The 13,692-nt window shown below is 36.3% G+C and overlaps 1 protein-coding gene across 3 annotated transcripts in view; it reads right to left on the bottom strand.

The window, feature by feature from the left end:
* Positions 1-13,692, bottom strand: part of PIK3C2G (phosphatidylinositol-4-phosphate 3-kinase catalytic subunit type 2 gamma) — a 301,036-nt gene that overhangs the window by 172,069 nt on the left and 115,275 nt on the right. For all 3 annotated transcript variants that reach the window (XM_060112830.1, XM_060112831.1, XM_060112832.1), the window contains one exon: positions 6,698-6,792. In XM_060112830.1, the coding sequence (XP_059968813.1) occupies positions 6,698-6,792 (95 nt within the window). The remainder of the gene's footprint in view (positions 1-6,697; positions 6,793-13,692) is intronic.

Here is a 13,692-nt window from a genome sequence, read left to right as displayed (position 1 = left end):
GTGAGTACTGGTTTTCTTTTCAAGTACTCTTTATCACTTAATGGCCAAACTTCTTGAGTCATCTATATGGCTTTTACCTCTGTGGCAGACCCTGCTCTGGGTTTACCAGATCCAACAGCATTTTGCTTCTGTATATAGATGTACACCTGGTCTGCTTTCCTATACTCCCTTGCAGTGGCTGGGGTCTTCTTACTGACTTCCCACCTATGGAATATAGGCCGAAGTGCTGTGTGCTACTTCTAGACCTGGTACCTAAAAACATCTTCGACATGACGCTCTGATTCTCTCCCTTTCTTTATCTGGGTCCAGTACCATCAACGTGCTGATACGTTCCTATTCCTTATCACCAATCCAGATCTTTTTCCTGATCTTCTTCATTGAGAAACAACAAAAATTAAGCAGTATAATGATGTTTTTCAAGGTCTTAACCCAAATCTGTAACATAAACTATGACAGAGAGGAGCTAATATTATTATAAGGAAACCAGATTACTACCTAAGGAAGTAATGATGTAATTGCATGTGGCTATTATAACGAAAAATTGCGAGAGACTGGATCAGAAAGTTTAGTTCCCAAAGGCCAGGTGTCTGAGTTCCAACATTTGAAGTCAGTACATACAGTATATACAAAATGTGCATTTTTACAACTCTTCACTTATTTAACAAAATAGAAGAATTTAAAGGGAAAATAATTTAAACTAGGGATATATTTAAGGTGGAGCTCTGTTCCTGGTTTTTGCATGGATCTATGGAAGAACTTTGTATCAGATTCTATTTTCATCTACATTTAATAGGAGTAAAAAGACTTAAATGATATTAGAAAATAACTTAAAAATTGTATTCTGTTTTTCAATAAATCTTTGTTATGAAAGGAACTACATATAACCTCTATTATGTAAAATAAAAATGAAACAGACAAAAACAATTGTTCTTATATTACACCTTAACTAGAAAACTGTGCTAATGAATTTTACAGATTATTATGTAAAATGTAAACTTTCTTAAAATTAGCCATCACTTTTTTTTTTTCAGGTTGGTTGGAGTAGAGAAAAGCTGTCATTAGTTTAGTGAGTTGTTCATTGTAGGGATTTTATCTGGTGTATACTTTTCTGAGAATGACAGGGTGAAAGATGATTATAACAGATCAATATTAAATGACAACAAGACATATCTTCCCCTTACAAAAAAGTGAAGCAATAATTTATTATTTATTACACTGTAAAGGTAAAAAGGTGAATTAGTAGCAATATAATGATTCTAGAAGGTAAAGGATGGAGGCTTTAAAACCTCCTATTGATTCTGTATCACGCGTGCCCTATTATACTGCAGTAACTCCCTAAAGTACAGCTCTTTACTCTTACTTCAGGGAGTGTTCCAGACATCAAAGCAGAGAGAGCATTTACCTCCTTTATATATTCATTTGTATGCCTTTATCAGTATTTAACTCTGACAGAATGGGAGCGCAGTTGAGGCTTTTTTATTTACTTCATGGCCAGACTTGCCTCTCTGCCTTGTGCTTATATTTGGAACAGGTCATGGGTAAAACCGTAAAACGGACAGAATCTGTTGTCAGCTAACTCCTTCTACTCTGTTCCTGCCACACAGCCTGTGGGCTTCTTCCTGCTCCCTGGATGCTAATGTGTTGTTAGCTTGTGAGCTTCTTTAGGCAAGGAACATTCTAGTCTATCCTTTTGCTTAAAATTAGTCTTTATTGGAGTATAGTGGATTTAAAATGTTGTGTTAGTTTCTGCTGTACAGAAAAGTACAGTTTTCAAAAACTGAAAAGTGAATCAGTTATACATATACATATATCCACTCTTTTTTAGATTCTATTCCCATATCCTTAATAGTTCAACAATGTCTAACATCTCAACATTTGTCACATAAATGAAAAAATGATAAACTAATTCATCATAAGCATTATGTTCTGAATATATATACTTTTTACATGAGAAGAGAAATTCTGGGAGGGAACAATGTTAACCTAAAGGAGTGACTTGCTAATGAGAGAATTGCAGGCACTGGGGAGACATATTTAGGAGAGGGGGTGAGGGGAACATAGGACTTCAAATCACATGATGCAAAATTTCCACATTATTTTGCTTTATTTAGAGTAGTCCCTGATTTGAGAAATTGCCCCAAAATTCTAGATAAGTTTATTTATTTAATTCTAGATAAGTTTAGATTGTTGAGAAAATGAATGGGCAGATTTCACATCATCTCAATTTTATGCATAGTATATTAAAGCTCACGTAGTCCTTTAATACCAGGGGCCACCTTGGAAAGTCCAGAGACACCACGGCCTTAATTCACTCCATGGTTCTCCCAACTGGTCCAGCAGACATTGCATCAGCTTGTTTTTCAGGCCTTAATTCCCGACTCAGGTTAGTCCCTGACTTCTGCTCACATTCTCCCTCCAATCCAGTTTTGACTTCACTAGTGATATGCATTGCCTTGTACCTGACTGGGCCAATGTCCTGACATCGTTCTAGTCTTGACAAATCTGTTTGGCATCAAGACACAGTGACTGCTCAAACAGCCCTCTTATGTCACAAGTCTGCATGTACCCAGTTGGGCAACTTTGTCCTATTCATTCATTCAGTAAAAATTTATTTAATATTTATCAAGTGCCAAGTACTGCCCTAGGTGCTTGTGCTATATCAGTGAATAAGAGAAAAAAATTGCTGCACTTAGAGAGTTTGCAAATGTGTGTTTCATCTCAGGTTAACCCCACACTTTGAAGGGAATGCTTTCAGAGTTTTGTAGGATAGGCCTTAAAAAACAATTTATACAGATTTTGATTCAAAATGGTTCTCTTGGAGCTCATTCAATCAAACTAGCATTAGGAGTATGAAAGACTGCAATACTGCTGTTCCATTTGTGACACATCCCTAGCATACTGATGCTCCAATTTTTAAAACACACATATTTAAATTCTTTTTCTTCAGTAAAGAAATGCTTATCTTAGGTAAGCTTCTCTAGAACAGACTATGAGACAGGAATTAAGGTGTATGTGATTTACTGAAGGAGTGCTCTTTAGGAAAAAACCTTTAAGGAAGTAAGAGAAGCATTGTAGGGGAGGGGAAGGAGTTAACCAGGAGGTCAGGTCACATCTAGCTTTGATTCATCCCTGGGGAGGTTCTGGAATGTAAATTGTACCTTAAAGATTTCCCACTTCCCAGGCCAGGTAGCTATGTTAGCAGAGAACGATGCTCCAGAGAAGAGGCAGTTGTCAGTTGGCAGTCAATATTCACAGAAGCTGCAAGATGGGTCCACCAGCCAGGTAAAGGGGATTTGGCTAGAGCACTAACAGTGCCTTTGAGAATGCACTGAATTCCCAGCATGTGAAAATATTGACAGCCTTAAAGAAATTTCTATGGTTCTGTGATTTTAAAAACATTTTTTTCAGCACCTCTTGAGTTCCAGACATTGGTGTGATTAGTATGCTGATGAGTATGACATGATTGCTATCATTAGCCACTATATGGACTGGGAGTGGAAGCAGACAGGGGAATAGAAGTGTTAAGGTTGTGTGACATGACATCTGCTGAGTCATGTAGAGTATACTCTGGGATACAACATGGGAGCAATACTCAATCAACCCTGGAGAGTGGCTGGGGAGAGGGTCAAGGAAAGCTTCCTGCATGATGTGACATCAGAGCCAATCTAGTTAGAGCCCTTCATAAAGTCCTTTCCTTGCTGTGTATTTCCTGTGGCTGCCATAACAAATTAATACTAACTGACGGCTTAAACAATAGAAATTAATCTCACAGTTCGGGACACCAGAAGTTTGAAATCAAGATAGGTTGTACTCCCTTTCAAGGCTCTAGGGGAGAATCCTTCCTTGCCTCTTCCAGCTTCTGGTGACCCTGGACAATCCTTGGTTCTGGGCTGTATTGACTCCATCTCTACATGGCCTTTTCTGTTTGTGTGCATCTTTTCCTCTGTCTCTTATAAGGACACTTGTCATTGGATTTAGGACCCACCCTGATAATAAAGGATGATTTAATCTCAAGATTTTAAATTTAATTACATCTTCAAATACCCTTTTTCCGAATAAGGTCTTAGTTACAGGTTCCTGGAGTTACGATGTAGGTATATCTTTTGGGGAGCCCCATTCAACCCAATATCTCACCATCAGCTAGTAACAGCTGTTTGTTTCTTATTCAAAATGGAAAGGGGCACTGAGTTTAAGTTTCTGTAATTGTTATATGATGGGGGAGGGGCCTCCTAGTTGTGAACTCCAAATGCTACTGTACCCATTTACAGTCACCTTTTAGGGTGCAAATTGTGATTGAAAGCTTTTAAACCTTCCCAATCCAAAGCTTATTGTTATCTCCCTTTCCATGAAAAATAGGGGATACTCATCCTACATCACCCTTCCAACAGTAACTCCAAGTCAATTTCCCTTTTCAGGAAGGCTACCCACAGTGATGGCAAGTAGTCAAGATGGTTTCTGTGCAAGCCTGTTTATTCATAACTCAGTATCTGATGAGGCAACATTCTGATCAGTGGCAGTGACAGTTGGAAGCAGTGGATGGGGGGAGAGCTATTTAAGAGGTATAGGATTATAGGGCTTGGTAAACAACTGGGCATATTCGTGAGAAACAGGGAAGATCCAGAAAAGCCTCCAAAACCTGAGTGAGCAGGGTAAGTTGCTGCGTTCAGTGTTGAACATGCTGAATATGAGGAAGCAGGAGCTCACCCAAGTGGAGAAAAATCATTAAACTGATGTCTGATGGATCTCTATCTTTTTAAAAAATTACAGGGTATTGGCTTTTGTTGTTGTTGTTGTTTTGTTTTTTAAGGAAAGATATATTGAGAATATTTTTAAGTGTATCATGCAGGGTCTGAGCTGCATCTTTAAAGTTTTCACACAATACCCTACACACAAAAAATCAATATTCTACAAACAAATGTCCCCTAAATATGATGCTATGCACCAGCAGCTATTATTTTTTAACTCCAAGATATATTCTAAATATATGTGATGTTCTTTGATGCTTAGGATATTTTGCCTGATTCTTAATTTTTATTTAAGTCTTAAAAGAATGTGGGTAATTAAATATTTCCCTCCATGTTTTCATTTTCCTTTTCCATATTTTCACAAGTTAAGCATTCAGAAACAAGCAGTCCATTTATAACTTATATTCTTTTCTAGCCCTTCTAACTTACTCACTCTCTTAAATCAGTGAGAAGAGAAATGGGCTTTGTTATTGGTTTTTCTCTTTTTTATAAGGGTGAGAACTATACTTAGAAAGTCTTTCCTCCTAACTTCTTTGGAAACAGTGACATTATTCTATTTATTGTGAATCTGCAAGTATGACATTGATTGACAACTCTGCACTCATTGTTGTCTTTCAAATTACTCCACTTTTCACACCCTTTTAGCAGATGAAGAACTTACTAAGGTGGCTCTAGAATTAGTATTATAACAATCAATGTATTAGGATAGGTCCTTAATATTTTATTCTATTTTTTAAAAATTATCTTTCTATATGCTTTTTTACTTTATATATTTTATATTATGTTTTGGTTCAAATATTTAAATCAAGATTGTTAGGTGGTCATGATATTTTTTAATATGCTTTCATTTGAATAAACATATGTTAAAAAAAGTGAAAAGTGAAAAAAAGTGAAGTTTTAAGGGAAATAAACATTGAGGTTAATGGAGTTCTAGCTTTATTATGACAGTAAAACACCAACAAGTGTATCCACTTAACTTCCCACCGAAGTAGCTGATCGAAAAATGGTAGGGACATCCTAGACATACTAGAGGAAAATGCCCTGGCATTTCTATTAGGAATTTGAAATGAAATTCAGCATCAAATCAAATATTAGTGCTTGACAATTCCTTGTATTTCTATTTTGCTATGAAATCCTTGAGTCATTTTCATGGGAAGAGTGATGTCAACACAAGTAATGTTTTTTGAAGCAGAAAAACATGATATTCAAAAATGATATTGACTTCCTTTTTTTCTTATTAAAGTTCTCCACTAGCAATTGAAGCCAATAAATGATGCTTGTTATACATATGTGAGGACAAAGGATAGATTCAATTTCATCCTTAGGTCACTGACATTTGTAATTGCTAAAAGTTTTGTGTGAATTTACAATGTTATAATAAAAGTAGGGAGAACAGCATCCAAAGAATACCTTGTTCAGTAGGACCAGGAGCAGGTTATGATGAGGAATTCTGGTATCTCTTAAATAAGTCTGACTTCTCCACTAATAATATTCAAAATTTATGCTTTGGGAAAAGTTTAGTGCTGTAGGAATTTTTAACTTAAAGAGCACACATTGGTCTTTAGACCCCAATGTTTATAACTAATATTGTACAGAAATTTCTTTTAAAGCATACGTTCTTCCAAAACATACACAGTCTTATAACTAGATTTTATATTGAAATATTAAGCAAGTAGATGTGATCACATGTAGACCTTGTGATTTAAAGCTATAGGAAAGGTATCATCCAGAGTTAAAATTCTGGTTGGATTTAAAGAGCAGCAACAGTACGAAAGGAAGATTTTGAAGATGATGACAGTTAAATTATACTCATAAATAAAAATAACCTTGACAAAGACTCAAATTTGGCTGAATTTTAAGTGGAAGTTTGTATCAATTACAAGGGAAAGCTGCCCCACAAAGAAAAGTTGACAATAAAAAAAGGTATCCTAACCTATTTTGGTTAATCTTACCAGTGAAGACGATGGGCAATCTGGATGCTTTGCAGTGAGCGGTGTAACAGAAGTTGCACTAGAGGACTTTCAAGGTTCCATTCAAACTTGACAGCCTGAAATAAGAGATACAATTAGTTTGTTTTTTTCTTTCTTTCCTCAGTAACAAAATTACAGCAAATACAAAGGGACCTAAGAGTCTTGAGAAAGACAGGGAAAACAGCATCAACGTTTTAACAAAATGTTTATATTTGATAGCTTTATTAGTTGGTGTATAACTAATAACAGACCATACACACAACACACAATTGGGGGTGTGTAGTCTGCTTCCTTTCCTTATTTTTGCTTTAGTATCACAGGATAATAAATAGGAGCAGGTTGTTGGTGGAGTTCAACCATGCCTAGGAAAAGAATCTTGGCACAAAAAATAATATCATGAACAGTGTTTGGATATAAAAATGGCATTATTAAGCAGTAGATGTTTCTCTTCTTTTGGAGATGAAATTAATACACACTCAAAGCCTTAAATGAAATCACCAACTGAGCATTAATCTGCAGGCTTTGAAGCTTTCCTTATAGGTTTCAAAGCTGACTGTTCCCACCATAATTCACCCATCCCCAAATCTCCCATGCCTTCATCTGCACTGGGAACAACTTTCTAATGTTTTCTAGTATACCCAACCTGGTGGGAAACACAATCATCAATAGCAACCTTTGATCTCCTTAGGGACCTAATTCAGACCTCCACCCACATTCTATAGGGACTTCACCATTGGCAGTCAGTAAGTATCTGGGCCCCCATCATCTCAGGAATCTGAATAAGTTGTGAAAATGAAAGTCAGGCTTTCTTCCTATCTTCCTAAAAATGCTTATCCCTGCTTGAGAAGCAAAGTTTCTACGGTTTGTTGCTCAGTAAGCCATTTAAGTCTCTCTCTCTCTCTCTCTCTCTCTCTCTCTCTCACACACACATACACACACACACAAACACACAGACACACACACAGAGTTTAAGCCAGGTTTTATATCACAGTATAGACAGCAGAAAAAAGTGGGTACAACATTCATTTAATGCGCACCTGAAGAAACACCTCAGTATGCTAACCATCCTCAAGGATGGGAACATTTATGAATTCTCAAAGTGTGAGAATGTCAAAGATGATTTCAAAAAATTTGCATAATCTCTCAATGTTGTCTGAATATATAAGACCATAATGTGTGTTGTCTTAAACTGCAGTTGCGGGCTTCTTTAATTTACATGCTAATACTGGACTGACTAGATCATGGGTTGTGTTCATGCCCTTATAGTGAACATATCCTATGAGCATATGACCAGGAGAGATGTCTCAGAATTTACTTCCGTGCTTGTCTTTTAGCTTTCTTTTCAGATTTCCCTGTGATTTCTTTCTGAACCCAGTAACTACTTATAGATCTTGAATTGCCGTCCTTACTTCCAAACGCCCTGCTCACTCTGTCTACTGCTACAATGTCCACCTGCATCCTGCCTCACCATCTAGGAGGTAGGCAATATTTTTGGTGCATACTGCATTATTTTGAACTCTCTTCCTGAAACCTACCTGCATTGTTACGGTCTGTGGTTTGCAGTGCCTCTGGGTCTGTGTCTTATTTGATTTCTAGCTATACGCCATACTTTCTGTTTTCATTATGGTCTTAAAGTCCATTCTTATTGCTCTTTAATATAGCCTGTTTAATCCTAATAAAACAATGCATAACAAAAATAAAATGAATCCAGAAAATAATCAGCAGGGTAGGCTTAGATTATGTCTTGTAAAGATTTTTTTTTAACATCTTTATTGGAGTATAATTGCTTTACAATGGTGTGTTAGTTTTTGCTTTATAACAAAGTGAATCAACTATACATATACATATATACCCATATCTCCTGCCTCTTGCGTCTCCCTCCCACCCTCCTTATCCCACCCCTCTAGGTGGTCACAAAGCACTGAGCTGATCTCCCTGTGCTATGTGGCTGATTCACACTAGTTATCTATTTTATATTTGGTAGTATGCATAAGTCCAGGCTACCCTCTCACTTCGTCCCAGCTTCCCCTTCCCCTTCCCCTGTCCTCAAGTCCATTCTCTATGTCTGCGTCTTTATTGCTGTCTTGTCACTAGGTTCATCAGACCTTTTTTTTTTTTTTTAGATTCCATATATATGTGTTAGCATATGGTATTTGTTTTTCTCTTTCTGACATACTTCACTCTGTACAACAGACTCCAGGTCCATCCACCTCACTAAAAATAACTCAATTTTGTTTCTTTTTATGGCTGAGAAATATTCCATTGTATATATGTGCCACATCTTCTATATCCATTCATCTGTCTATTGACACTTAGGTTGCTTCCATGTCGTGGCTATTGTAAACAGAGCTGCAGTTAACATTGTGGTACATAACTCTTTTTGAATTATGGTTTTCTCAGGGTTTATGCCCAGTAGTGGGATTGCTGAGTCGTATGGTAGTTCTATTTTTAGTTTTTTAAGGAACCTCCATACTGTTCTCCATAGTGGCTGTATCAATTTACATTCCCACCAACAGTGAATAGGATTCCCTTTTCTCCACACCCTCCCAGGCATTTATAGTTTGTAGATTTTTTGATGATGGCCATTCTGATTGGTGTGAGATGATACCTCATTGTAGTTTTGATTTGCATTTCTCTAATGATTAGTGATGTTGAGCATTCTTTCATGTGTTTGTTGGCAATCTGTATATCTTCTTTGGAGAAATGTCTGTTTGGGTCTTCTACCCGTGTTTGGATTGGGTTGTTTGTTTTTTTGACATTGAGCTACATGAGCTGCTTGTAAATTTTGGAGATTAATCCTTTGTGGGTTGCTTCAATGCAAATATTTTTTCCCATTCTAAGGGTTGTCTTTTGGTCTCATTTATGGTTTCCTTTGCTGTGCAAAAGCTTTTAAGTTTCTTTAGGTCCCATTTATTTATTTTTGTTTTTATTTCCATTTCTCTGGGAGATGGGTCAAAAAGATCTTGCTGTGATTTATGTCATAGAGTGTTCTGCCTATGTTTTCCTCTAATTGTTTTATTGTGTCTGGCCTTCCATTTAGGTCTTTAATCCATTTTGAGTTTATTTTTGTGTATGGTGTTAGGGAGTGTTCTAATTTCATTCTTTTACATATAGCTGTCCAGTTTTCCCAGCCTCACTTATTGAAAAGGCTGTCTTTTCTCCATTGTATATTCTTGCCTCCTTTATCAAAGGTAAGGTGACCACGTGCGTGGGTTTATCTCTGGGCTTTCTATCCTGTTCCATTGATCTATATTTCTGTTTTTGTGCCAGTACCATACTGTCTTGATTACTGTAGCTTTTTGTGTAGTCTGAAATACAGGAGCCTGATTCCTCCAGCTCCATTTTTCTTTCACAAGATTGCTTTGGCTCTTTGGGGTTTTTGGTGTTTCCACACAAACTGAAATTTTTTGTTCTAGTTATGTGAAAAATTCCATTGGTAGTTTGATAGGGATTGCATTGAATCTGTAGATTGCTTTGGGTAGTAGAGTAATTTTCACAATATTGATTCTTCCAATCCAAGAACGTATCTCTCCATCTCTTTGTATCACCTTTAATATCTGTCATCAGTGTCTTATAGTTTTCTGCATACAGGTCTTTTGTCTCCTTAGGTAGGTTCATTCCTAGGTATTTTATTCTTTTTGTTGCAATGGTAAATGGGAGTGTTTCCTTAATTTCTCTTTCAGATTTTTCACCATTAGGGTACAGGAATGCAGGAGATTTCTGCGCACTAATTTTGTTTCCTGCTACTTTACCAAATTCATTGATTAGTTCTAGTAGTTTTCTGGTAGAGGGTTTAGGACTCTCTATGTATAGTATCATGTCATCTGCAAACAGTGAGAGTTTTTTACTTCTTTTCCGATTTGTATTCCCTTTGTTTCTTTTTCTTCTCTGATTGCTGTGGCTAAAACTTCCAAAACTGTGTTGAATAATAGTGGTGAGAGTGGGCAACCATGTCTTTTTCCTGATCTTCGTGGAAATGGTTTTAGTTTTTCACCATTGAGAACGATGTTGGCTGTGTGTGTTTCATATATGGCCTTTATTATGTTGAGGTAAACTCCCTCTATTTCTACTTTCTGGAGGGTTTTTTTCATAAATGGGTGTTGAATTTTGTCAAAAGCTTTTTCTTCATCTATTGAGTTGATCATATGGTTTTTCTCCTTCAATTTGTTAATATGGTGTATCACATTTATTGATTTGCATATATTGAAGAATTCTTGCATTCCTGGGATAAACCCCACTTGATCATGGTGTGTGATGCTTTTAATGTGCTGTTGGACTCTGTTTGCTAGTATTTTGTTGAGGATTTTTGCATCTACGTTCATCAGTGATATTGGTTTGTAGTTTCTTTCTTTGTGACATCTTTGTCTGGTTTTGGTATCAGGGTGACAGTGGCCTTGCAGAATGAGTTTGGAAGTGTTCCTCCCTATGCTATATTTTGGAAGAGTTTGAGAAGGATAGGTGTTAGGTCTTCTCTAAATGTTTGATAGAATTCACCTGTGACGCCATCTGGTCCTGGGCTTTTGTTTGTTGGAAGATTTTTAATCACAGTCTCAATTTCAGTGCTTGTGATTGGTCTGTTTATATTTTCTATTTCTTCCTGGTTCAGTCTCAGAATGCTGTGCATTTCTATGAATTTGTACATTTCTTCCACGTTGTCCATTTTATTGGCATATATTTGCTTGTAGTAATCTCTCATGATGCTTTGTATTTCTGCAGTGTCAGCTGTTACTTCTCCTTTTTCATTTCTAATTCTGTTGATTTGAGTCTTCTGTCTTTTTTTCCTGCTGAGTCTGTCTAATGGTTTTTCAATTTCGTTTATCTTCTCAAAGAACCAGCTTTTAGTTTTATTGATCTTTGCTATTGTTTCCTTCATGTCTTTTTCATTTCTTTCTGACCTGATCTTTATGATTTCTTTCCTTCTGCTAACTTTGGGTTTTTTTTCTTCTTCTTTCTCTAATTGCTTTAGCTGTAAGGTTAGCTTGTTTATTTGAGATGTTTCTTGTTCCTTGAGGTATGATTGTATTGCTATAAACTTCCCTCTTAGAACTGCTTTTGCTGCATCCCATAGGTTTGGTGTCGTTGTGTTTTCATTGTCATTTGTTTCTGGGTATTTTCTGATTTCCTCTTAAGTTTGTTCAATGACCTCTTGGTTATTAAGTAGCGTATGGTTTAGCCTCCATGTGTTGGTATTTTTTATAGATTTTTTTCCCTGTAATTGATATCTAGTCTCATAGCGTTGTGGTCGGAAAAGATACTTGATATGATTTCAATTTTCTTAAATTTACCAAGGTTTGATTTGTGACCCAAGATATGATCGATCCTGGAGAATGTTCCATGAGCACTTGAGAAGAAAGTATATTCTGGTGTTTTGAGATGGAATGTCCTATAAATATCAGTTAATTCCATCTTGTTAAATGTATCATTTAAAGCTTGTGTGTCCTTTTTTATGTTCATTTTGGATGATCTCTCCATTGGTGAAAGTTGGGCGTTAAAGTCCCCTACTAGTATTGTGTTACTGTCGATTTCCCCATTTATGACTGTTAGCATTTGACTTAGGTATTAAGGTGCTCCTATGTTGGGTGCATACATATTTACAGTTGTTATATCTTCTTCTTGGATTGATCCTTTGATCATAATGTAGAGTCCCTCTTTGTCTCTTGTAATAGTCTTTTCTTTAAAGTCTATTTTATCTGATATGAGAATTGCTACTCCAGCTTTCTTTTGATTTCCATTGGCATGGAATATCTTTTTCCATTCCTCACTTTCAGTCTGTTTGTGTCTCTAGGTCTGAAGTGTGTCTCTTGTAGACAGCATATATATGGGTCTTGTTTTTGTATCCATTTGGCCAGTCTGTGACTTTTGGTTGGAGCATTTTATCCATTTACATTTAAGGTAATTATTAATATGTATTTTCCTATTACCATTTTCGTAATTGTTTTGGGTTTGTTATTGTAGGTCTTTTCCTTCTCTTCTGTTTCCTGCCTAGAGAAGTCCCTTTAGCATTTGTTGTAAAGCTGGTGTGGTGGTGTGAATTCTGTTAGTGTTTGCTTGTCTGTAAAGGTTTTAATTTCTCTATCAAATCTGAATGAGATCCTTGCTGGGTAGAGTAATCTTGATTGTAGGTGTTTCCGTTTCATCACTTTAAATATTTCCTGCCACTCCATTCTAGTTTGCAGAGTTTCTGCTGAAAGACCAGCTGTTAACCTTATGTGGATTCCCTTGTATGTTATTTGTTGTTTTTCCCTTGCTGCTTTTAATATTTTTTCTTTGCATTTAATTTTTTTTCTGTCTACCTTCTTTATTTATTTTTTATTTTTTTGCATTTAATTTTTGATAGTGTGATTAATATGTGTCTTGGCATGTTTCTCCTTGGATTTATCCCGTATGGGACTCTCTGTGCTTCCTGGATTTGATTATTTCCTTTCCCATATTAGGGAAGTTTTGAACTGTAATCTCTTCAAATATTTTCTCAGTCCCTTTCTTTTTCTCTTCTGCTTCTGGAACCCCTATACTTGGAATGTTCATGTGTTTAATGTTGTCCCAGAAGTCTCTGAGACTGTCCTTAATTATTTTCATTCTTTTTTCTTTATTCTGCTCTGCAGTAGTTATTTCCACTATTTCATCTTCCTGGTCACTTATCTGTTCTTCTGCCTCAGTTATTCTGCTATTGATTCCTTCTAGAGAATTTTTAATTTATTTATTGTGTTGTTCATCATTGTTTGTTTTTCTCTTTAGGTGTTCTAGGTCCTTGTTAAACGTTGCTTGTATTTTCTCCATTCTATTTCCAAGATTTTGGATCATCTTTACTATCATTATTCTGACTTCTTTTTCAGATAGACTGCTTATTTCCTCTTCATTTGTTTGGTCTGCAGGGTTTTTACCTTGCTCCTTCAACTGCTGTGTGTTTCTCTATCTTGTCATTGTGCTTAACTTACTGTTTTGGGGGTCTCCTTTTCAGAGGCTGCAGGTCTGTAGTT

Source organism: Mesoplodon densirostris, chromosome 11 (genome assembly GCF_025265405.1).
Source record: "Mesoplodon densirostris isolate mMesDen1 chromosome 11, mMesDen1 primary haplotype, whole genome shotgun sequence".
Taxonomy (NCBI): Eukaryota; Metazoa; Chordata; class Mammalia; order Artiodactyla; family Ziphiidae; genus Mesoplodon; species Mesoplodon densirostris.
Note: the sequence above shows the minus strand (reverse complement) of the source record. Positions and strands in the feature narration are given on the sequence as shown.